The following is a 27,118-nucleotide window of genomic DNA, read 5'->3' as shown; positions in this document are numbered from 1 at the left end:
TGCTGACATCCATTTGGAAATGTACTTTATTGTATTTATTTACTTATTTATTATTTTGCTTTCTTTACTCTTAAATGTGTTATAAAAACTTCCTCAATTATTCCTAACTAGGCATTTTATGTCTTTATAATACAATTAGAAGCATGAATTTAAAAAATAAACAGTAATAACAATAATTACGCAAAACGAAGAAAGTTTCATTTTTTAAATTAAATTGCGAGTGCTATTAATACCTTTATATGAATTTCCGATCAGATGTCAGCTTTAAGGAAATATTCTTCGGCTAGAAAACTATCTTGAAGAATAACAGAAATAATTAAAGAATGAAATTTAATTCTCGAGTTAAAGTGAAAATAATACAAATAAATAAATACATAAAACACCTTGCAAACGTGCTGATTTCATACTGTCATGTCAATGTATCCTGACATTTTCCTGTCATATCAATACGTATGCAATATTACAAAAGCAAGATCATCTTGCCTAGACCTTGATTTCATGCTGTCATGACAACATCTTGATATTATCCTGTCATATCAATACGTATGCAAGATTACAAAAGCAAGATCATCTTGCTTAGACCTTGATTTCATGCTGTCATGACAACATCTTGATATTATCCTGTCATATCAATACGTATGCAATATTACAAAAGCAGCCTACCTTGATATTTTCCTGATATTATGCTGCATACACCTTGTCAGTCAATATTGTGGCAGCCTGCTGACAGCATAAATGGAGTAACATAACAACATTGAGGCAGCATTAATGCAAGATGATTTTTCTTGCATGTCAACCTTTATGCAATACTGAGGCAAGATATTTTGCTTACTGGGGCATGTCCCTCCTCCTGGGTGCTTACGTGTTTATAGTTGTGTGCGTGTGTGTAGGCTTACGAGTGTGCACGTAAGCGTGTGTATGTGTGTAAAAGGTTTTGGCGAGTGTGTATGAGCATGCGTGTGTAGGACATGGACGCCACCGCCCAGCAAAAGTGGATTCCGGGGACAGTGCTCAGGACCAGCCGCGCCGCCGCCGGTGGACGGTGGTGCTGCAGGCCTGGTCCAAGCTGAAAAAGGAACCGTAACGTCAAGGACTGTCAAGTGAGAACAATAAGCAATCGTGATTGCTTAAAAAATCATGTATATTTTTAACTGTAGAGTCTCGGGGAAGTGAAAATTAGTTTTTTAAAAACTGCAGATATAAACAATCAAAAATATGACTTAAAAATCTCGGTCTAGGAAGATTGGGCGCCAGGCATTTTGGGCGCCGAGAATTTTGCATTTTGAGCGCTGAGGACATTGAGCCCAAATTCCTGCCTCCCAAAATACTCGGCACCCTAAGTTCCGGGGCCGAAAATGATCGGCGCCCAAAGTTCCCAGCGTCCTATCTTCCCATTTCGTAAATTTCTATATTGGCTACTTTTGGCAAGTTTGGCTGAACTTTTCTTCTTGAGACACGCCACGCCTCGTATGTGACATCACGCTCCCTGCTTGCTTCTTCCTGAACGTTACGATGAAAAAAATCACTGCACGATTAGCCACTTCTGTGGTTAATTTTCAGATTTGTTGTTTTTATTTGAAAAACAAACATATTCGAGGATCCGACTTTGATTTTAAAAATTGAATACTCTTGCTTTGTTGTGTATCTAGAAGTCGTATTTGAACAGAATCCAAAAATTCATGTTCTAGATCGAGTATTTATTTTTAATTGTTTTAAAATTTTAACGGACTGATTTTCAACTTGGTAAGTACCTTCTTTTATTGGAGTGAAATTAGAGCTGTTGTATTACACGAAAGTTTGTCAAAGTATATTTGTCCTTTAAAAGTAATAAGTCTAACGACTGATATGCTATCAAAAGGAATTCGTAATGTGCTAATAAATTGTACCATTTCTATTGATGTTTTCAGTTACATCATTGCTCTGTGATTTGATTTCATTTTAGAAGACTTCAAATGGAAGAAACCACATCTACCAGCAGTGAAGGTAACCAACATTTTGTTATGGTTTTCATTGGGTCAGGTGGGGTAAAGTAGTCATAAAAAGCGAAGTTTGGTGTTTATGACTACTTTACCATAAATACCAAAGCGAATACCAAGCCATACCAAAGCAAATTCGCCAGGCGACTTTTAATTAAATAGGAAAATCAATTAACATAAGCACAATGACTTTAAGAGAAAGTAATAACAGTAAAATATTCATTAGCAATATTGACAACTTTCTCCAAAATGTTTAAAAAAGGAATTGAAAATAGTCAGGAAAATGAACCTAGTGTTATATACCTTTTTCTCGAAAGAAAAAGCCTTGAAAATTGGCTCAATTAGAATCTCTTATACCTCCTCTTCTAATTAATTTGGAGAAATAAATCAAACATCATCTTGTTTGGGAAGGAAAACCCTTTCCAACAATATATAATTTTAAGGGGGGGGGGGGTTACCCCTAATAAGGCAATATTTAGCTAAATTAGTTAATTAGAAAAAAAATTAATTCAACATTTAGAATTTTGACTTCAAGATGCACGGCGCCTGGCTACGTTTGAATTTTGTGCCAAGTTTCAGGTCTTTAGGTGCTATGGTGTCTTCTGTTCAGATACAAAGAAACGCTGTCACCTTTATATATTTGGATATGCCATACAAAATGGCATTGATTTCTCCACATGAGAAATCCAAAAAGACAAAACATAAAGTTTGGCGTTGAACATTTTTAGAGTCACTAGAAAAAGTACTTACTAAATGAAATTGTGTAAGATAATCAGTCTCTAAGTAAGGGACTGTGTACTTTTACTGTGTACTTTGTCGAACATTGTACTTTTACTACTAAAGCAAATGAAGGAATTGGCAGATTAGGAAAAAATTTCGAAGCTCTCCCGGTTGAAAATCTGATTTTTTTAAAAATGGTTTCTCAAGTAAATTTTTCCTTACAGAAATTAATTCATCAAATATTTGTATGAAGTCTCTGTATTTTTCCGAAGTTCATTCATTTGTTTAATTATTAATGTATAACATGTTCTCACAGAACATACAGTAGCATTGTAATTTTTCTTTATGTTCAGTTAACTATGAGGGTTTTTTTTTTTTTGTTACATTTTCTTTAAAAAATGAATCACATTTTGTAGCAGTATGTACTCAGTGTTGTATCTTGTGATATATTTTTTAGAAGTTCATTCAGTTTTCGTTGTTTAATGTTCGTTGTCCGACTCAATTTTACCAACATTTTATTGTAGATCTTAATATTTCTTATTAAACTGGAGTAAGCAATTTTTTAAATATTTACATCATTTGTTATGAAGATACTCCTGACGCAGTATTATTTTTATTAAAGAACTTTGTTATTCAAAATTTAATTTATTTTTGTGTAGAGACGTACCGAGTAGCACTTTGGCCGAGTACCGAGTACTCGGCCTTTCACTACTCGGCCGAGTTACCAAGTACCAATTATGTTTTAAGAAGAACCACCGACACACATGTGATGAATTTTGAACTTATTGGAATAGTAGTATAAACCTCCTTGTCCATATAATAGTTTTTGAAACTAAATTCCTGCTGAAATTTAATTACGCATTATATAAACAATTTTGTTTGTGTCAAAAATTTTACAAAAAAATTATTTTTAAAATTAAAAATAAATAAAAGGTATGATTAATCAAGTTAGAATTAAAACAAATTACAGTGAAATCCCTCTAATGCAGACACTAACAGCACAATTTTTTTTTGTCCGCAATAGAGAGGTGTCCGCAGGACAGGGGTTTAATAATGTTATTTGCATTGGAACTGGTTAATTAAAAATTTTCCACATGAGGGGGTGTCCGTTAGGAGGGGTTTCACTGTATACCAATCAATTATAGTTCTAGTCTGCCAAACATAAATAATTTTTAAAAACAGATAAAACAAATGTGCAGGAACACTGCAGACACGTGTTTCTGACCCCCCATTACAAGGAACGTCTTTTTCAGTGCATAACATGTGAGCTAAAGAATGTAAAGACATTCGACAAAAAAAATCCGACTTTTGTCGGATGCCTTTAAATCCACGAACTCCCATTTTGTGCATTGCCCCAAAGCAGAATACTTGACCATGTTCTGCAACGCAAAATCATTTGACAAAAATTGTTCTGCAAGTATTTCAAGCATTGTATACACAAGTAACCAACGTGACCTTTTCCACAAATGGGGAGCCCTAAATCAAAATCGTGTCATACAGGAGGTTTTATAAACTTCACTGTTACCGTGCATTTCTGTGGAACCTAAACCGACTGAGATTCTCCAAAAAAATTTTATATGCTTTCTAAAATGCATAGAAAGAGCAAAGATATAAAATTTTATAAAAATCCAAACCTAGGTGTCAAACCACTTTTTTTTTCGGGGGGGGGGGGGGGGGGGGGGAGGGTAATTTTACATGACATGAATGAGAAATTAAAATAATGTTAATAAATGAATAAATTACTAAAATAATAAATAAAATGAATTGAGGGGTTAGGGTAGCAAATAAAACAATTCAGAATATGAAAGAGTATGAAATAGCTGCAGAAACTGCTGGTTTTTAACAAATATCTTCCAACTCAAGATAGAACTGTTCACAAATTCTACAGATTTCTTTTAGTTCAAAGTATATCTACAGTTCTTGCATTGCTTATGTCTTATCGAATTCAACATTTTTCGAGAGCTTTCCGCCGAATTATCGTAATTTCTGAGAAATTTAGATTTTTTTCTAATTTAAAGAAACCTGCAGAATTTGGTCAAAATGTTATCTTGAGTTATTGAAGATATTTGCAGAAAATCTGCAGTTTCTGCAGAAAATTTGTCTGAGTTTTACTCTCACATTTGAACAGAATTGTTCTGCAGCTCAGGCATCTGTTCTGCGACGTACGTCACAAATTTAGTAGTATTCTGCTTTGGGGGTGCATTGAAAAAGGAATTCCTTGTAACGCCAAAACACGTATCTGCAGTGTTCCTGCACTGTGCTTTTAACGTCGTTTTATTTCCTTTTATTATTTTTTAAGCAAAGGTATTTTTATATTTTTTTATAACTAATTTTTGTAGCAAAAATCCATTTTTAATATAAAAATTCCATATTTTCTATACTTACCTGTTTTTGCATAATTTTTAATAAATAAGTTTTATTAACTTTGGGGACATTAAAATAAAGATTTATTCCATTGAAGCATTACAAACTTCATTTTTCTGAAAATTTAAATTTGACTCATAAATTTTATTTGTAAATGATTGCAGAATATAATGCTTGCTCTATTTTTCTTATAAATTTTAGTATCTGTCTTGGACTCGGACAATATTCAATTTTTTGCAACTACTCGGTATTGGCCCGAGTACCAAGTAGTTACCGAGTACTCGGTACGGCTCTATTTCTATGCGTCACATGCGGGACATCCAAAGTCAACCTCATGTTGTATGCTGTATGATTACATATGGTGACATATTATGATGCATTATATGAAGTTGCTTACATTTATTACTTTCTTCTATATCTAATATATAGAAGAAAGTATTGGATTCGTGCAAATTTTTGAATTTTGAAGGATTTGAATGCTTTGATGTGTGCCGAGTCCATTTCGACCATTTTTGGAAAATGTCTGTCTCAGTGTGTGTGTGTGTGTGTGTGTGTGTGCGTGTCACGTCTGGTGTGTGACCAGTTTTTGTGGCCGCTCTACAGCAAAAACTACTGCATGAAATCGAACGAAATTCGGTACACATATGTGCCACTATGTGAACTTGTGCCCATTGGTTTTTGGCGTGAATTATTCCAAGGGGGGTGGAGCAATGGGACGTTTTTTGAGTTATAAGTGCCTCCTGTTAACCAACAAGTAACCGGCAAAATCTAACAAAATTTGGTCCATATGTTGCCCTTAACAGGTACAGGTGCCGATTCAATTTTGGTGACAATAGCTCAAACGGGGGTTGAGCTATAGAACAATTTTTGTTGTCAATTGTGACTGCTGTATCTCAAGAAATAATGAACGGAATCAAACAAAAATTTATCAACAAGTAGCCCTTAAGGGTATAAGAGCCGATTCTGTTTTGGTGTCAATAGCTGAAAAGGGGTTGGCGCAATCGAACGTCCTTTTTTTTCATTGTGAGTGCCATATCTCAAGAAGTAATGCTACGTTCTGGATGAAATTTGGAATAAATGTGAATCCATTTGTAACTAGGCGTTGGTTCATTTTTGGCACCAATCGCTCCATGGGTTCTGATTTTTTTTTTTTTGTGTAAATAAAAATAGCTTTATAAATGCAACAATAAGAAAGATAAATTATAATAGACTGTCGTTTCACGTGATTTTAACTGTTGGAAAATAACCAGAAAATTGCGATGAATTAAAATTTTTAACTGTTGCCATTTTGTGTTTGTTAACAAATAAATGTTTGTAATTATTTTAAGCAAGACTTTTAAAATAATTTTCAATTTTCATTCTTTGCTTTGCTTTTGAGATAAATGGGGAATTGGGATGGTCGTCAGGTTTTGGCGTGTTTAATTTTGTTTTTATTGGGGGAATATTGCTTCCTCGTCAAGCATGGAGATCGATTAGAATTATAAGAAAGATATAGAAGAAAGTTTCGTGATGGCCACAACGTACTAGTTTGATGTTGATGCATTACTTATTATCTTTGCTCTATTAATATAGCAATGACGAAACCTAAATTTTTAGGATCTCCATCCTCTCTTAGCAATTTATTAGCTTAAGTTCTCCCTTTTCATGAACTAGCTTAGCTAACTCAAGCTCTTTTATTTCAGATACTACAGAATGCACTAGCAGGTCAGAGTGTGCTGTGTGCCTTCAACCCTATGTCCAACCTGTGCGTCTTCCCTGCAATCATATATTTTGCTACCTTTGTGTTAAGGGAGTCACCCAGCAAAGCAAGAGATGTGCTATGTGCAGACAGGTAGATGCTTTTTTTCATCATACCAGTCCCCTCTGGTCGAAATTTTACCAATTGTTTTTAAACTGTCTGACTTATATATTCACATTTCAATTAGTGATCCAACAGGTATCAATTTGGCCAGATCCCAAGCATCTAGCTGGAATTCCAGCCATATAGATACTTATGTTTCTCATTTCTTTCTTTAAAATGAATCAACCATTTCCTTGAATTGTAATTGTTTTATTAAATTTCCCCACTTACTATGGTATTTTGAATTATTTTCAGTACTCAATATTTTAATCTGATAATGAATTGTATCATGTTTTAAATCATGACCATTAAAATAGTATAAGTCGACAAAGTAAATTTGATGTATATATCAGTCCAAAAATACTTTTCTTCAGCAGTGTATACAGCAGGCGCGGATCCACGGGAGGGGAACTGGGGGAACGTTCCCCCTCCAAAATCCCAAGTGTACCTAAAATTTTTCAGAATAGAATACGGGAAAATTCCTCCGTTTTTTAAAACTTGAACTTGAAGAAAGGCACTAGGAAAAGCGAGAAGAGAACTGTAAAAGCGGATCCAAAGAGGGGATAACTTCGGGAAGTTCTCCCCCCTCCCTCAAAAAAAAAAAAAAAATCCCAAGAGTACCCAAAACTGTTCAGAAAACAGAGTACAGGAAAAATTTTCCGTTTTTTAGAAAGAGAACTAAGGAACCAGGAAAAGCAATTAGACAACAGCAAAAGTGGACCCACGGAGGGGAACAGGGGGAATACTCCCCCCCCTCGAAATCTCAAAGATACCTAAAATATATCACAACAGAGTGCAGGGAAATTCTTCTGTTTTATAGAACTTGAACTTGAAGAAAGGCTCCAGGAAAAGCGATAGAAAATAACGGAAACATTCATCCAGTTTCCACGGAGGGAAACTGGAGGAATGTTCCCCTCCACCCAAAATCTCATGTGTACCTTAAAATTTTCACAACAGAGTACAGCAAAATTCTTCTGTTTTTTAGAACTTGTGAACTTAAAGAAAGGCACAAGGAAAAGTGGAGAGAGAATTGCAAAAGCGGATCTCAGGAGGGGAACTGGGGAATGTTCCCCTTTTCCCTCAAAAAAATCCCAAATGATCCTAAGACTGTTCAGAAAACAGAGTACACAGGAATTTGTTTTTGTTTTTTAGAACTTGACGAAAATCTTCAGGAAAAGCGATTAGACAATAGTGAAAGCGGATCCACGGAGGGGAACTAGGGAAATGTTCCCCTGCCTCCAAAAAATCCCACGTGTACCTAAAAATTTATAAAACAGAGTGCAGGAAAATTTTTCAGCAGTTTTCCAGTACTAATCTTTTAAAATAAGTCTTTTCGAACACAAACCTGTTTAAACTGTCTTTTGTATTTATTTGGTGTAGAGTATCATTATATGGTAAAACTTCCACAGTGGCACAACCAGAGGGGAGGGGGTGTACCGCCCCAGAAGGCAGATTACAATGTTTTAAAAAAATTATTATAATTAAAGAGAAGAATATATAGAACGTGTCTGAGGAAAACGAAGTTATTTTAATAAGAGGGGGAAAATGTTGCGAAAATAATCTAAATTTCTATTGAAAAGAATCTTGAAAATTTTTAGTCGTGGCAGATTTCTGATCAGTTAAATACATCCCGCGCCTCCTATTTCTTTTATCCTTCTTCCCTTTTTTTTTCTTTTTTCCTTTTTCCTATTTGGTTTAAAAATAAGAAAGTCTTCATGATGCTACGCTTTGGAAGTATCCTTTCCCCCGCCAAAACCTTTCAAGAGGCCCTCAAATTTCGTTTTCAGGCCTTCATTTTCGAAATATTTCCAGGGGAGACTTTACGGCCGGATTCAAATGACATGCATTTCAGGTGCCCACTGAAGAGTCTTGAGATGGCCGTTTGGTCCTGTCTGTCGGCCTTGAAACGTAATGCACCTCCTGGTTTTGGTCTACTGTACCAAGAATGAGCTGGAGGAGCTAGCCAGACATGCCGGTCTCTATTTTTCGCCGCAGAGAAAATTTCTTCAAAGGTTAGGTCGTAATCAGTCGTGGCCATCTCAGAGCAGCCTCTTTTTGCCAAAGCATCCGCGGTTTCATTTCCCGGAATGTTGACGTGGGAGGGGATCCACTGAAGGTGGACGTCTCTTCGCTTTGAAATAGTTTTAAGCATATTGATGATTTGAATGCTTACTAGGTCATTTACTTGGTTCCAGTCCTGTAGATGTTGAATTGAGCTACGGCTGTCTGTAAGAATCCAGATGTCACTACAGTCTGTGGAGTGGAGAATTTGATTTAAACCCTCCTTAATAGCTATTAATTCGCTCTTAAAGACCGAGCAGTGGTCTGGGTTGCGTCGAGAGAGACGTACAGAAGGATTCTCAATATATATACCACTCCCAGTATGATTTGACTCGTCTTTACTCCCATCTGTATAAATAAGAGTAGCGTAACTCGGGATACTATTTATGACCTCCAGAGCCAGTTGTCGTAGATATTCAGGGACATCAGAGTTTTTGTTGGTTTGAGACGGTAGTTCAGAGTGGAAGTGAACTCCAAGGAGTCCCTCAGTCGGACTAACACAGGGTGTTAGAGATGAGTACTCCACTGAATGGGATATAATATCCAGTTTGTCGGCCAGACCAAGTGGGCTATTCCTTTTGAGTCTCTGGTTGCTACTCCAGCTGGACAGATATTCAGATGTACGGTTCTGATTTTCATAGCTTTTTAGTTTGTTGAAGTATTTCACCAGTTTCGAGTTTCTAACGAGGCCAAGGGGAGGGAGATCAGCCTCATAAAGCACTATATCATTTGGGCAACTGTTTTCTTAGGCCTGTTATGATGCGAGCCGCACTCAACTGGACTCTCTCCAACTGGAGAAGGTTAGATGTCGAGGCGCAGAAGTATACCGGCAATCCATACTCAAGGATAGGCCTGATTAGTGCAATGTATGTTGATCTGAGTGTTTTGGCGTCAGCACCCCAGTCTCTGCCAGAGATGTACTTAAGGATATTCAGTCTCTTACGGCTCTTGATCACCAGATTTGAGATGTGTCCGTTGCTCGTAATCTCCTGATCTAAAACAAAGCCCAAGTACTTTGGATGTTTAACATATGAAAGAGGCTGATCTTGAAAGAGGACTTGGGGGGGTGGTACGAGTACAGGTGTTTATTGGTGGTAAAAAGTCCAACATATGATTTAGTGACGTTAAAATTCAGTTTGTGGTTGTTTGCAAACTTCCACACATCCTTTAACGTAGCGTTTAAGGTCGATTCAATATTTTTCACATCAGGGCCAGAGCACCACAGCACAATGTCGTCAGCAAATATTCCGACATCACACTCCGGAGCGATGATACTTTCGAATCCAGCCATAAACAATGAAAACAGAGTTGGGCTAAGGACGGATCCCTGAGGGACCCCCTGATACGTTTTGAACCAGTTAGATAGGGTGTCTTGACACTTAACACGAAAAATTCTGGCTCTTAGAAAGTCAGCAATCCAGGCAAGGGCACTGCCTTTGATTCCAAATTTGTCATGCAGTTTCAGGATGAGTAGGTTCCACCACACCCTATCAAACGCCTTGGAAAGATCCAGAAAAACCGCAATGGTGTGATTTGTTGGTTTGATGTTTTGGAAATCTGATATTTTGACAAAAGTAAAGAACTTGATCTGTGGTACTATGTCCTCTCCTAAACGCAAATTGTTCTTTAGGTAATAGGTTTTTGGAAGTCAGATGGTAAGAAAGTCTGGAGAGGATCATTTTTTCCATAATCTTGCATGGAATGCTTGTTAAGGCAATGGGTCTGTAGCTGTCTGGTGAGTTTGCGCTTTTAGCAGGTTTCCTAATTGGAACAATGGTAGCTTTTTTCCAATTTCTTGGTAGCCGACCCTTGCTCCAGGAGATATTAATGATTTCTAGCAATCTCTTCTTTGCCTTCTCACCGAGATGTAGGATCATGTGTCCGTAGATGCCGTCAGGGCCAGGAGACTTGGACAGTTTCAAGTTTCCAATAGCGAACTCTAATTCTTGCAGAGAGAAGTGAGCGCTGAATAAGGGGTCACTTGCTTTCTTGTTTCGGTGTCTGTTAGCAAGGATTCTTGCCCTACGTGCAATAGTCTTGTCTGGGTTAGTGAATGACAGTTTACTGATATTACTGTAATGCAGGCCTAAGATGTCCGCTGCTTCTTTGTGACCACTAGGGACACTCCCGTCCGGTGCTAGAATAGTGTTACAGCTCTCAGATTGAGGTTGACTTTTATCAATACTTTTTACTAGTTTCCACAGTTTGGACTCGGGTGTCCTAGAGTCGAGAGAAGTGCAAAATTCCCTCCATCTCTGCCTCTTTAGAAGGGCGTACTTGCGTTTGATTTCTGCATTCACTCTGTTCAGTTCGGTCTTGTCAGATGTGTTACCGGTATTGGATGAAATGAGATTTGACAGTGCTTCTCTCCTTTTTAAGAGTGGTTTCAATATGTCGGAGTTGTGGGAGAAGAATGGAGTGTACTTTTTTACTTTACCACGAGGGACCGACTGCTTTGCTGCGCTAATAATTCCGTTTTCAAATGCCGTCCAGTTACTGTCGATGTTGTTGGTTAGAGGCTCATTAAATACTCCAGAATTTGTCAAATCATTGTACCTCTTCCAGTCGGCTTTCCTAAAATTCCAGTGGTTCCTACGGTCCCTGGAGACCTTTTGATTTATATCTAATTCAATAAGAATGGGGTAGTGATCACTACCAATATTACTTAACACAGTCCAATTACATTGTGGGTAAATATCTGGACTAACGATGGAGATGTCCAGTGCTTCTTTGGTATTGTAACTATGGGAGGAGTGTGTTGGGGATCCATCATTCAAAAATAGAAAGCTCTTATCATCCGCGAGATTAAGGAGCGCATTTCCCCTTGCATTGCTGTTGGAGCATCCCCAGTTAGGGTGTTTAGCGTTCAGATCTCCAAGGAAAAAGATGTTATTTTCATACCCTTGAAAGAAGCAGTCGGGCAAACCTGAGGAGCAAGGAGGATGGTAAGAGTTGAAGACTTTAATGTTCTTACCTCTCCAGGGGAACGAAATGCCTTGGATTTCCAGTTTAGTATTATCAAATTGTGGGGTGTCGATGCTCTGATACTGAATGTTCCTGACGAGGAAGGCTAAGCCACCACCAGCTCCTCCAGTTTTTCTGTCTAAACGGAAGACATTGTACCCCTTTACCTTCAGTTTAGAGGTCTCTTTAAGCTTGGTTTCCTGAAGAGCAATAATCTGAACTTCTTTAGTTTCGGCCAGCTCAAGAAGCTGGTCAAGTTTAATCCGCGTTGCTGCTGTACCAAGCCCATTAATATTGCATTGCAATATTCTAAGAGGGCGATGCTTGAATGGGGAAGGACGCATATTTTTCGAACGAGGCCCACTTCCCAAACCTCGAACGCGTCTCTGATTATCCAGCGCGACAGACGATGCTGTATGGCTTACTAAGGGTGACATATTTTCATGGAGAAGGGAAAAAGCAGCTTCTCATGGTACTAGGTACCTGGAGCTCCAATGGAGAGAAGTCAAGTTTTTTTTAAATATAAACATTCTGGTCACCATCTGTTTGTCCTAATTATTTTTAAACAGAAACCTTAAAAGTGGACCAAGGTACTCCAAGCGCGAGGTACCTTAGTTCACTGTAGAGGGCGTTGGAGCAATTTGACTGTACATGGTAATTTAGGTATAAGTTATATTTTATTAAACAATTTGAAAACTGATCATTTGATGTCTATGAAAATTCAGTTACAAACAACATCGTTACCACTGAAAAAAATTTCTCATCACAACAATTGAAATTGATCAAAAATAATTTCAGCTTTCTGGAAATGGCAATACAATGCAAACAAACTTCTTCCAAATAGGGCTGCTAATTAACCTGCTGCCCTATGTTTTCCAAATTTAAGCAAGTATTCGTTACATATTTGTCATTGAATTGAAACATTTATCATAATTAGTTATTATACAATTAATGGCTTAAAATCATGGGGTAATTTGGGTATACATTACATTTTACTTATCATAAGGATAAATAATAATTTTATTGGGCTACAAAAACAGGCATTTATATGCACCCTCACTACCCAAGGTTATATATGCTGAAAATGAGTGAAGATTGTTCAAAGTTGCTTAAATAATCTGTGCCAAAAACTACTTCTCGTCATAAAATGATTTATCATTTTGGGCTTTTTTTTAACATTTTCAGTCTAAATTTATATTCATACTCATAAAAATTAGTATTCATAGTATCTCACCCATTATTTCTAAAACCATGCTTTGCTCTAACCATTACTGTACTTAAATTCCCCCTTCCACGGGATAATTTGGGTATAGTAAACTTATGTTTGCCTTTTATATCAGGGGTCTGGCCAGAGGATATTTGGGTCCTTTAACGGACCCTTCACAAAATTCGAATGAACCAAAACGGACCTTTCACAAAATCCCGATCAACCAAAACGGACCTTTCACAAAATCCCGATCAACCAAAACGGACCCTTCACAAAATTCTGATAAACAAGATCGGATCTTTCACAAATTGTTTATTGAAAGAGCAAATGTGAAAGCAAAATAATGCATATTTCTGTGTATAAACCGATAATTTTTGGAACCTTTTCTGAAGTCGAATTAGAGGGATCAGCTTATACAAAATCGTTTAATTTTGCACAAAAAAAAGGCACTCTAGCGATGTTCCTGCAAACGATAAATAATTGCTACTGCCAAATAAATGTAATGCTTGTTGTTTGTTTTATCACAGCTAATTAGCAGCGGTGTTGTTGTAAACTTTTCTGAAAAGACGTTGGTAAGCACTTTTCTCCCCACTCATGATTTAATAAACAATAATAATATATATCTGCGAAATGAACTTAAAACTGCAAAGGGATAGTAAGGGTGGGGGGAAAATATGATCGCTTCAGATAGGGTTACCAACTTCAAAATTATTACCACTTAGAGTCTGATGTTGAACCTTTATAATGACTTGATTAGAAAAAATTCTCATTTTGTCAGCTTGTCAATATTTACGTTTTTAAGGTGCGGTGCGATGTTTAACTGTTATTTTGGGAGAAAATTATATGGGATTTGATTTTTCGATGCTTACAAGGATGATTAACTTTAAATAAACTCTTTTAATTAACGGCTTTTTTTTTCTTTAGATGTCTACCCTTTGAAAAATGCAATTTTTTAACATCCAATATGAGAATCATATTTTGTTCCTTTTTCAAACTAACTTCTCTTTATTAGGATGCAAATAAATGAAAAGTCTTTTTATTTTTGTTAGAACTCTCATTTCAAGTTTTTAAAGCGAAATTCCATTTTCTTTTATGAGGATAGATATAGATGATGGTTTATTTATTTTATTTATTTTTTTTTTTGCTTCAACTGTGTCCACAGATATTAATGAAATGTTTATCATAGGACTCTAAAATGCAATTTTAAAATGATTTTATCAAAAATATTTCTTTTACAAACCGTTTTTATACTTTTGATGCCTTCACTTTGAGATTTGCGATCTCTTTGCATCCGCTATGGGATTCCGATTTTTCGAATTTTTGATGTTTATTACGCTTTGTTAAGAGGTAAACAATTAAAATATCTTTTTATTTTTGTAAAAATCACGGAATTTATAAGTTTTAAAAGAAATTCTGTGCTTTTTAAGAGCGTCTTGGGTCAAAAAGTTAAAAATGCTGACTCTTGTCTGAATTTTATTTTATTTATTTATTTTTTTTTGTTACAAATATTTTAAATACTGTACAGAAATGTTTCTAGTATAATTTTACATAATGTAGAATGGTAGATAAATGTTGATACTTGAGAGAGCGATGCCCCCCCCTCGCTAAATGTCCAGAACGATATAAAAAACACTCCAGAATGATATTCTCGACATAGAAGAGGAAAACACTGAACTTTAAGTTTAATTGGTGCAGTTTGTGCCATCTCTAAATTCTAAAATTTCGTTTTAACAATTTTTTTTTTTTTTTTTTTTTTTTTTTTTTTTTTTGCGAAATAATTTGATTTTTCACAAAATTAATTCATTTTTCACAAAATTATTTGATTTTTCACAAAAAACGGACCCTGTGAAAAATCCTGGACAGACCCCTGTATATGCAAATGGATCTATTAACAAGAAGTTTGTAGAAAACTATTCTATGTAGAAAATTCCAATGCTTAAGCTGAGTTAAGGAAAAGAAAAGTAAATTTATTACAGTTTTAAAAAGTTATAAGTTGGTAATTTTTACACCCAAATTACCCCAGCAGCTCATTCAAGCCTCTTTTAGGTACTAAAAACTTCTGTAACAAAATTGCTGATAAATGCTATTCAATAGTGTTACTAAATAAGCTATTTCTTTTTCTGTTTAAAATAAAAAATCATTTTTTTAAGGAAAACTAAACTTTAAGATACATTATTGTATATTTGAAAAATATCTTCGATTGTGGAAAGAAGTATAAAATAATAACTGCTAAAAAAAATGATGCAATTAGTAATTTTAAAAGAAAAAGAAGATATTTGGCAATCAACACATTTATGATTTAAAATGATATTTAATTCATGTTTTAGTTAGCAAATATTTTACTGAAATTAAATTACATAGATTGGTACACTGCTTCTGAAGTGTCTTTGTACAGTCAATGTATGATGTCTGAATGATGAAATGTAAATGTATCTTTGTACAGTATTTGTATCCTTTTTTCAAAGTTATTTTGTCTTTTAGGCAATCCCTCTAAATTATCTGGACAACCCCCAATTGATTGCAGCACCCCATCAAAACATCACTTTTGATGGTTCCTACCAGTGGTTTTATGAGGGCAGGAATGGATGGTGGCAGTATGATGATCGAACCAGTCTTGAAATTGAATCTGCTTACAGGAAGGGAGAGAAATCGTGAGTGCATCTTAATTTTTTCAAATTTGAAATATCCTGTTTTGTTGCTGCTGTCCCCCCCCCCCCCTTTTTAGTTTGAAATCAAGTTTGCCGCACCACAGAGAAACCTGAATAAACAGGAAAAATACAGAAAATTCAAAAATCAACAAAAAGACAGGGATTCTGAAAATTTCCTTGAAAACATGGAAAGTGCGGGGAATTTTGTTGCAACAATCATTACCCAAATATGTGCACTACAAAAAAAAAAAGGAATGAATATAAATAAAACAAAGAATATATATATTTAAATGTGTGTATGTTCCCTATATAAATCCAGTTTACCTTGGATCTCGACCAAATTTGGCAGGGAGGTACTTGGGCACCCAAGAAGGAATGCAGGGGAGGGGTTCAAATGCCAAAAAGGAACTGAACCATTCAAATTTTAATTTTTTGGGACTTAAAATAACTTTTTCTACCCAAAATAATTATCCGACTAGTTGGAATTTATACGCCATTTGAAAGACCGCAGGAAATAACCCCAGAATTCATTTCCTTCCTTCGAATTAAAAAAAAAAAAACAAGGTTGTAAAATCACCAGGAAAAAGTTTAAAAGCATTTTTAAGCCTAAATGCAACAGAATTTCATGTTGGAAGATTTGCTCGTTTGTAATGCTGCCTATTCCTACAGGAAATTTTTGAGATGTCAGTCTTTTTGCATATTGTTAATTTTTCAGCTATTTAAAAGTTTGAAGCTATTTTAACATATGCTACCTTAAACTTGCTTATTCTACTTTTTTATTTTGACAATATATATATTTTCTTTAAATTACTACAGCAATCAGTGCCATTATGTCCCAACTCTGCAGCTTCATATTGTATTACTCTTATAAACTGCATGTGGCTCAGGGGCGGCAAATAGGGGGGTCAAGAGGGGGCGGTCGCACCCCCAAATTTTTTGAGCAGAATGATAGAAAATGGGTGAATTCAATTTATGTGAGTCGGAAATCAATGTTCATTTAAAAAAAATCTCGCTGGTTCTTAATAACTATTTGATGAGACTATTCGGAGTGACACAAGATGGTCTTCAAGAGTTAAAACCATAAAAAGATTTCTTTATAACTTCAAAGCAGTGATTTGACGACTGGAAGAATTATTACAAAATGATTCTTTCAATGGTGAAAAAGCTCATGCCCTTCTTCATGTATGACTTCGTTTGAATTTTTATTCAATTTGTTTGTATTGAAGAACGTTTCTGAAAAATGCTTTACTCTATCAAAACATCTTCAATCCGCTACGCATAATTTTCGGACTATTCAAATCACAGTTCAATCTATAATTGATCTGTGCATCATACTACTATAGTTCAATCTATAATTGAAACTGAACATGGATTTTACATAGATGTATATTTCAATCCATCGTGAAACTTTTCAAAAAAAAAAAAATCTACCTCCGAGCCACTTTTAAAAAAGCGCAAAAAAAAAAAAAAAAAAAAAAAAAAGTGACAAAAATTCACATGATGATGTGAAGTCAAACATTGATTTTTCAATATTTTGTATGAAGTAATAGATTCAGTTTTGAATGAAAGTAACACAAGATTTGATGATAATTATTTTTCTGTATGGTTGGCTCTATATTATCTGGATTGGATTTTGAAAACGAAAAATAAAATGTTTCAATTATGAGTAAAATTTTTAGCATGAGGCAGGAAAAATTACAAGCAATATACCTAAAAAATGGTTATCACATCCAGAGACTACAGTTTGTCCTTGTAATGGACTCATCAGTCTGGAATATTGAATAACAGAGCTGGAGGCAGATGATGTCTCATTGAAGCTGAGAGCGCCCACGAGACTAGATTATTCAATAATGAAAAATTAAGCCCCTAACAATTTTTGAAGCTGCCTGAGTGATTTTGAAGAGCAAGATATAAAAAGTTTTCATACATAACTTTGTTACTTTAATTGTTTTTTAACTATTCCAATCAGCTTAGCTAGTAGAGAAAGATTTTTTTGTCTCAGCAGATTAGAGACTTATTTTCGAAGCACAATGGGCAAAAAAAAAAAAAAAATCTATTTAGCTATACTGGCAAAACACAACGGCACTGGGCACTGATAGATTAGTAACACGATTCCCTGCTATCCCGAATTCCAAAAATCATGCACTAAAAGTTTTCCAAAAGGTATAAAAACTTTAGTATTGAGATGTTTTGTATGGTAACTTCTTAGAAAGTGAATCAAATTTTTAATTGTTTCTAAACACTAATTTTTATTCGTATTAAACCAATTTTTTGACTACTTCCTGTTACCTAATGTGTGTTTGGGACCGCACTGTGGTAATGCATATTAAAGAAACTCGACCCCCCAAATGAAATGCTGAAATGCCGCCCCTGATGTGGCTAAAAGCAAGGTATTTGATTCCAAACTTTTGTGGAGATTAATGACTCAAAAATCATGGCTTGTATCAAGCAAACAAGCGTTATGAAAATATTTCATCATATATTTCTGCATAGCAGTAAACTTTTTAAATGAATTTTGAAATTACTTTGAAATTTTTTAAATTATTATGCCTTTATTGCCATTTTGTGGGTGGTAATCAATCTGAAACTTACTTGCATGTTTTTACTTACTCATAACTTTTGAAGATTGATTTTAAAGCTTTTGTAGTGTGTTGTAAAAGATTTGTCTAATGCTGAAACTTTTATGTGAACTGAACTGAATCAGCAATTGTTATTTATTCTAAAAAAAGTTCTTGCTTTTAAGTAAGCCTATCTAGTCCTTGAAAAAACCTTTTTTTATCCTTGAAAAGTTCTTGAAAACTCCTTTAAAAAAATTCCAATTTTATGTAAGAACCTGGCATTTACTGTGTCCTAAACAAATATTTTAATCTAGGTTATTTGCTGAACGTTATTTCAGATCCTTTTTCTTTTCTGATTACCAACCTGAAATTTTCAATTTTTTTCCCTAATTTTCTCTTTTTGTAAAAACCTTAGTGTTTATTTTTTTTAATTTTTTTTAAAGCTAAAAAAATATAAACAAATAAAAAACTGAAAAATATGTATTGATTTTAAAAATATGCAATTTTTATGCCTATATTCACTAATGTCGAAAAATTGTCATTGCATCATCCAGGCTAGTATAAAACCTGCTTTTTATGCAAGCACATTTTTGCATATTTTGAAATTAAGTTACATCAGCTTCCATAAAACTTATTAATTTTTCATTTAGTTGCTTTTACCATTTGGACATCACTGATTCTATGTTTACTATTATTTTGAAACCTTCTGTTGTAGAAGACTTCCATGTATGTCCTTTTGTCATACATTCAAAAATTCCATTCCAGTTGTCTCTGAGTTCATTCAAATCATCTTCATCCGTGGTCAACAAAATTTATAAAATAAAATGTGTTCTTTAAGAAAAATTATAAAAATGGAGAAAAGGAAATCTTTGCTCTCGGAAATGAACAAACTTTTAATTAATTCTGAAAAACTGAAAATGTAATTAAAAAAATCGATAAAAAAATTGTTAAATAAACAATATAATTTATCTGCAGCCGATTAATCAATAATTGCCCAATTTGCATATTGGTGTATCCATAGTTCATATGTAAATTGCTAACGATCATGTGTCACTTTTCAGTTGTGAAGTTCTGATAGCTGGTTTCCTCTACATCATCGACTTCCAAGAAAAGCTGCAAGTCAGGAGGTGCGACCCTCATCGTAGACGAAGGATCAAGCGGGACTTGACCTCCATACCCAAGAAGGGCGTGGCGGGAATTAGGCTGCCTCAAGAGCTCCCAGAACCCTCTGCCCTCCCACTTGAAACATTAAACATTGAGGATGAGACAGAGGAGGACTGTGTGCTAGTACAGGAGTGTCAGAACCAATCCGATGACAGCAGCTGATCTATGTAATCTCTGTTTTATTATTTAAATTATTTCAGTCATGTGTGCTTTATTCAAAAAGAAGCTACAGACTTAAAAAAAAAAAAAGAGCTTCTATGCTACAATGATTCATATTCGAGTCAAGAGTCATGTTGCGAAGTTTGGAACAAGTTGTTCAAATGAAAACTAAAATTATGTGTATAATATATGTGTTAATATTTTGTTGAAGAGGAAATCAAACTGTCAAACTTGGTGAAAATGCGAGACAATTTCAGCTTTTTTGTCTTCAAATGATTGTTGGAAGCAAACATTTTTAAACACAGTCAAATTTAATGATGTAAAAATAATCATATATGAATTTCTCAACTTACACCAATAGTGTGAAATCTGTACTATACTGAGTACTTAATTCTAGGAAATGCTGTAAGAAACTAAATGGTGCTTCTAAACTTTAAGACATATAAACATTAATAATGCTATATGAATTCATCTTACAAGAAATTTAAAAACAAAATTAACATTTGATGTAAAAATAACATTGATGTAAAAATAACATTCATGGCTAAGTAATTTTATGTTCTATTTCTGTTGATAATTTGCTAAATCATTCTTTTAAAAAAAAAAAAATCAATTCTTTTTAAGCCAATATCTTTCTGAAACTATTTTTAACTAAGAGGACATGATTGCTCCTTTCATTTTTTATGTCTACGTCAATGTTTGCATGTCATGTTAACTCTTTAGGCCCTTTGTAGGCTCTCTGTTTTTCATTGGAATATAACTCTGATTTATGGGATTTTGCTTAAGAGAAAAACGTATACTCATCACTTCTTGAAGAAACAGATTTTTTTTTTCAATAAAAAAACTAATGAACTGCCCAGCCTTTGAAATACTTTTCAAAAGGACTTTTTGTTAACTATTTGATGTCACCTTCAGATTTTTTTTTTTTTTTTTTGCTAGTTGACCAGCAGTGAATTAACAAGTATAAACAAATCTCCTATTCTTTTCTTTTACTATACTATGCTCTTTTACTATACTCTGATATTAAAAATACTTTGCATTTTTTCTAAATCTTTATTCAAAAAAAAAACTGTGTCGTAAATTTATATATTTCTATGGCTGCAAAACTGAATAGAGTTCGTTTATCTTAAAGATATTTTCACCATGTGTGTTAAGACATAGATTCTACAAAATCTTCATTAACAAATAATGTCTTCATTCTTCAAATTTAATAAAATTTTATTTAGTTGTCATGAGAGAAATTCTATTTCCTATTACTGCTTGTTTTCAGTCTCCTCTTTTCATTAAAAAAAATATATATCATTTTATTTTACTGTTTCAGTCGAACCTTATTATCGCGTTACACCTGTGACTGTCACCTAAGACTGGTCATATCTCAAACGACTTCTTGACTGGAAATAGTTTTAAAATACATAATTAAGTAATATTTTGTAATAAAATTAGAGTTAGTAAGTTAATATTTTGATAGTATTAATTAGACCGAATTAGTGTAGCTTTAAATCATTGTCATACAAGGCTAAAATCATTTTTTTTAAATCACTTTTTAAAAATTTTTCCTTAAAAATTCTTTCTAACAAGGGTTTGCTCTCTTTTTAAGCATTTTTACTATACTTGGCTTGATTGTCACAGAGTAATCTGAGGCCTGCTTTTTCCTATATCTCAGCCAGGACTGTCCGAAGAGCTGACGGCGCCCGGGGCAAAAGTTTCCTGGCACCCCCCCCCCCAAACCTCCTATATATACAGAAAAATCAAGTTAGCTATAACATCAGTCCATCATATGCATGAACGTGTTAAACTTGCATTTTTTACATATTAATGAACAGAACAATAAGAGGGCAATGCATAATACAAATTTAAACACAAGTAATAAATCTGTTACTTGTGAAACATTAACATCCCCAAAAACTTTTTGAAAATTTGAAGGTTGAAAATTCAATTATTTATTTAGTAAAATGTTATCCCACAAGATAAAAAACAAACAATTAAAACTGAATTAGTTACTTATATTATTCAAACTAAGAACACGAATAAATAATTTGCTGATTATACATGCAAAATGTATTTATCAAAGTAAATTACAAAATTAAATTTCGATCTGGACTAAACCAATGATTATTTTCAAGAGTTTTTTTTTTTTTTTTTTAACTTAGGGAGTTTTTTGGTTTGGTACTAATTTAATACCAGCTTTCATATATACGTTGAAAACAAACATGTCATTCTTTTGCATTATTTATTTAAGTTTTAGGGGAAAGCCCCCAATTACTCAACAACATCAAAAATTGCTCAGAATTGCATTTTTGGAGCTTTAATTTCGAAAAATTACTGGTCAAATGTTATAAAATATAGCCTAACAATTGCATTTCACGACCTGAATTTAAGAAAATATTCGGGGACTGGTCCTCACACTGCCTTTCTTTACTATCACAAGCAATGGCTTTCGTAAACGACACTTACAAAAAAATTAAGTGTAATAGCCCCTGAATATAAAACATTGCTTTAAGTTTTTTTGTCCATAATTTTGAAGAAAAAAAAAATCCATGGAAATGCTCCAGGTTCTCCTTTCCATAAAATCTTTAAAGTCGTCTATAATTTTGGTTTTTGAACTTCTATTTTGAAAACTTGCAGGGGGGGGGTGAAAAAAGTGATTTCAATCTATTTTTTTTTTAAAATCGATCGGAAAGAGTCTCTGAGCTTCCTCCGTTGCTTTAACGTCAAAAAACATCTCCTATAATCGTGTTTTTAAGGCTTCAATTTCTAGAAATTTCCATTGAAACTACTTTATCCTTTTTTACCATTGCATCTGCAAAGAAAGTCTAGAATTGCGTTTTAAAGCTAAAAGTTTCAAAATTTTGATCGCCCCCCTCCTTCCTATCAGATTAAAAAAAGAAATGTTTTTTGTTCTTTCATTGTGCCTCCCTAAAACTTGTTTCTGGTTACAGCACTGCACGCAGGGGCAGAAATCCAAGAAATTTGGTATGAACTAAACTAAGAAGTACCTTAAGCAATAAATAAATACCTTTGTGCCGAGGAATAACAGGAAATATCCAACGTTGTTTAGCACAACAGTTTTTTCTCAGAAATCGTGTCTGCTTCAACGATGCAAAGGAAACGAATGTTTTGGAGACAGAGAGAGATGAATATTCTCGTGCCCTAGGAAAAAATAGAGAATCATTACAATCATTCGCAACACAACGAAAAATGCAAAACTTCATATGAGACAGTGAGAAGTAAAGGGATATAAGTGGCAAAATTAAAAATTTTGAGATAACCAGTACAAATAGTAAAGGAACATCTCCTCTGTCTTGGGGTAAGAGATGGTACTAGTAGCCCTGGTAGGTGCTGCTGTTTCACATGGTTTAGAAAAAATATTCAATGAAAGCTTACCTGGGATGTTGTCTTTAAATGCGTTTTACTTAAAACTTGAAAATGTCCACTTACATCCCTTTGCTTCTCACTGCCTCATATGTGGCCCATTTTGACTGCAAGAGGCGTTGAACCCAATTCTGTGTGTGCACCAATCAATGCCAACGTTTCAAAGTTTGTTTATTTTTTATTAGACATTTTTATTGTAAGAATGGAAAACAGGGAATGCCTGCAGCGCCCTCTTTGTTGCCATGAGTTTCAGCAATCGTCACGGCCTATAAGAATCAAGTGTGGCCATGCTTGTATAAAATGTTGGAAAAATTGAGAGGGAAGTAGGTTCTGTGTGACCTAAATGTTAAAGTTCTTTTATTATATTCAAGAGTTATAAAATATTCTAGATTTTAAAATGATCTGCATTATAGTGGTGATAACTGTACATAATATATTATTGTATTCTTGGACTGATTTTGTAAATGCTTTTCAGCTTTGTAAATTTGAGTTGATAATTTTCAACCCTTAATTTCAGCTGTAAATAAGCATGTTTTCAAGCATTTTTGATTTATCCTCATTTTTTAAATGTATGTTTTGTCTATTAATTTTTAAATTTTGAATATGACAAAACTATGGAGAAAAGGGTTGCTTTATTGCTTTACTCTTTTAAATTTATTGTATGTAAAAACTTTTTCTGTCTATTGTCGAATATGATTTTTAATTAAATAAATTTTATTTTTTTAACAGGAATGAGGCTCTTTCATTTTGATTTTTTTGAACTTGTTGAACTTAATAATGTATGAAATTGAAACATCTTTTGATCTGTAACATAGAATAAGATACCAAACATCAATGAAGGACAGGTAGTCAAAGAAAATAGCATATAACTGCTTCCAAGCTGCATTTAACTTCTTATTTCCATATAGCTCTCAAATCGTTATGAAATTTGTACTTATGTTATAAATGAGAAAGTGTTTGTTATGCTTTCATTCTTTAGCTATGCGACTGGTTTTTCATAAAAATTTTACATACACGCTGTTAAGGAGTACAGGGGTTCTGCCATCCAGAAAACATTTTTCAAAGTGTTTGTGACGGGGTTGGGTTTTGGACTGTCTGACACTGGTTTAGGACAGGACAGGTGGTTTTTGGTCCGAGACTGTCCTAACTGTCCAAAAGTATGTTACACCTAAAGGGGTGTAATCTAATCAATTTGTATTTACTGCAATATTCATAATGCATAAATTTTGATATTAATAAGGTTTAATTTAATAGTATTTGAATAATATTTTTCTCCAAAATGTTCATTTAAAAAATATTTTACTTCAAAAAATTGCCAGTAATTGAGTAAATGCTTCATATAAAACATTACTTTGATACATTTTATTCTGTTTTTGATGTTTTCTCACAAAATATTTTTTTTCTTCTAAAAATATAGTTTTGTACAGGACGGTAAAAACCAGGGCTTTTACCGTAGTGCCCAAAACCTTGCCAACCCTGGTTTGAGATAAAATATTAATATTTAGTATTTACTGCTATGAACAACCACTTGGATTTGCAGTAATGATAATAACAACATTGATTTCATAGATAAAATGAAAATATTTTAATAACAAAATCACTTTGTTAAAATATTGTGATTAAAAATTTGCTAAGCATATCTTGTGTCCCTAAGTGCTCCACCTCCACCCGTCCCAAGGGACACCATACAATTTCTTAATTTGTTGAATTTAAAAGGAGAAAAAAACCTTTAAGCAAACTGAGTACTTAAATGTAAGTCAAGTTTTATGCAAGGAGACGTGAAGCAAGTGATTTTTTAAAAGTGGTACCCATGGACATATAGATGTCATTGTAGGACATTTTTTCTTATATTTTTTATGGCATGCAGCTTTGTAATTTGATATTTAAAAAAAATTGAAAATATAATATTTTTTTCTTTTAAAAAGTGCAGAAATAAAAACTTTGAAAACAATACTTAGAACATTTAATATTGACCAACATCACAGACATATCTTTGGTATAATAACTTCATTGTTGAAAAATAAAACTGAAAACTGAATCCCCATTAAAATTGACATTTTCACGAAAATAAACGTAGGCGTGAGGGATTAAAGATTCCACCAATAAGTCTAAAGCTCTAAACCTCTGCTAAATTAGAAATTATTACATTTTCTTTGAATTGAAAAAAAAAGTCATTAAATTTAAAATTAAAAGATAATTTTTGATGTTGGGATGAGTGGTTGAAAAAAAGCTCACATCAGTGACATAAGATAGAGCCATACCTTAGAATTGTTTTTGTTTCAAAATAAAATATGTAGATACCGACAGTTCTGAAGGTTATCTGGATGGAGTGAGAGTAAAGGGGGGAGGAGGGGTCACAAGATTCACTTTGTCAAAACATCCGCAATAAGATTCTAGGAAGCTACAGAGGGATAAGTTTATTTTTCTGTAGCACAAGAGACCAGTTTGGTAGATTACAGCTGCGTTGTACTGTAGCCAGACGTTTTTTCTGATTTAAGTCGCCAGGAATTTTTTTATTATTTCCAGTTCATAGGCTCAGGCTTGGGACCAGGATTTCTCGAAAAGAAAGGTTCTGAAGAATTTATCATCCTTTTTTACAATGCAAAAAATTGGAAATACAGTAATAAATGAACAAATAAACCTAAATGAAACAAAAATAAATTTTAGAATTGTTTAATGAAAGGATGAAACATATTAAGGAATATGAAGCTTGTTTTCCAGAATGAGTGCAAATCTTTGGCAGTGCTCAGATAAGATAAATTAACTTTTTTAGCCCCGATGTGTGTCAAAACAATAGGGAAGTTGCAGCCTATTAAATGTTCATATTTTGACTATTGGATATTGTTAATTGACCCTCAAAACTAAAAAATTCACCATCGCCGAATTTTAAAACACTGTGATTGATTTTTAATGAATTTTTAAAAATCCAGCGCAAGAGTGCGCTTTTCTGAAATGTCATGAGCTTATGTCACAGGGCACTAATGGGCGCCTTCCGCCGAAGATCCCTTGTTTTCGCTACGGACATTTTGAGCGCGCTGATATTTTTATTTTTTAGAAATTCAATAATCTTTTAGAACACACTATGGAGGCCGGGTTGGTTAAAGCACAATCCAATAATCTTCCTCAAGTAATATCAATGATGGTATTCTAATATTTCCGAGAGGATGAGAGGTTTAATGTTCTAGTAACGCGAGGAGGTAAGCCTTACGTTTCGTCTTCGAAGCCAACTGCACGTGCTTCGGCTTCCCCCGCGGCGAACACTCCATAAATACGCTGTATACTCTCAGATATTTTTTAGACATATAGTATATGTCTAAAAGTCCTCAAGCTTCAAACATTTTCATATTATGACACATAATGTATATGGTCACATACACATATTGTGTGTAATGGATACTGGGAGTATACCCTCAGAAAAACTAATTGGAGCATCTCTGCTGTCATCTTGTGTGGGGCCATTGACAATGTGGTTTTAAACTTTCAGTGTATTGTTGACCAGCAAGGTGTGCAAATAGAGAACATGAGTGCATAAAATGTACCATTATTCTTTGATATTTTCACTGCAACCTTCTCTTTTTGTGTGGTTAAAGCGCCACCATTTTAATTATTTTTTTTTCTAACATCTTTTCCGCGTGATCTACATAACAGAAATTTTAAGTTTCATTCGGATACATACATAGAACCGGAGTTATAAGCCTCTGAGTACTGTCAGTTTAATTTTAACCACCCTGTATTACCCTATATGCTCAGCTTTGCCAGAGTGATTCAACTCACTCTACATTGAATTTCTCCAGCTTAATTTTATTTAGCTGCAAAGAGGTAAGGTGCATTGCAGAAACTCAAGCAGTAGCTCTAATTTTAACCTAAATTAAACGTAAACCTATTCGTTAGCTTAATTATTTCTCCAATGGGAGGGGTTCGAAAGAAATTTTAAAAAATGACTAATTAGTAATGAATACTAAATTACCATTGTAACTAATTTATACCATTATATTTTTGTCAGTGGCGGGTCGAACGGTAAGCCGAATGGTGGCTATAAAGCATTGAATATGTTGCTGTTGAGTTAGATATGACAAACAGAAACT

The 27,118-nt window shown here is 34.0% G+C and overlaps 1 protein-coding gene across 1 annotated transcript; it reads left to right on the top strand.

Moving 5' to 3' along the window:
* The first annotated feature begins 2,161 nt into the window (after positions 1-2,161).
* On the top strand, positions 2,162-20,198 carry LOC129226793 (E3 ubiquitin-protein ligase RNF146-B-like). The gene is made up of 4 exons (XM_054861422.1): positions 2,162-2,177; positions 6,743-6,891; positions 15,614-15,783; positions 19,400-20,198. Exons 1-4 carry the CDS (start codon positions 2,162-2,164, stop codon positions 19,662-19,664), a joined length of 600 nt encoding a protein of 199 aa, XP_054717397.1. The 3' UTR covers positions 19,665-20,198.
* Positions 20,199-27,118: the final 6,920 nt, after the last annotated feature.

Source organism: Uloborus diversus, chromosome 7 (genome assembly GCF_026930045.1).
Source record: "Uloborus diversus isolate 005 chromosome 7, Udiv.v.3.1, whole genome shotgun sequence".
NCBI lineage: Eukaryota > Metazoa > Arthropoda > Arachnida > Araneae > Uloboridae > Uloborus > Uloborus diversus.
This window is presented reverse-complemented; position numbering and strand designations above follow the sequence as displayed.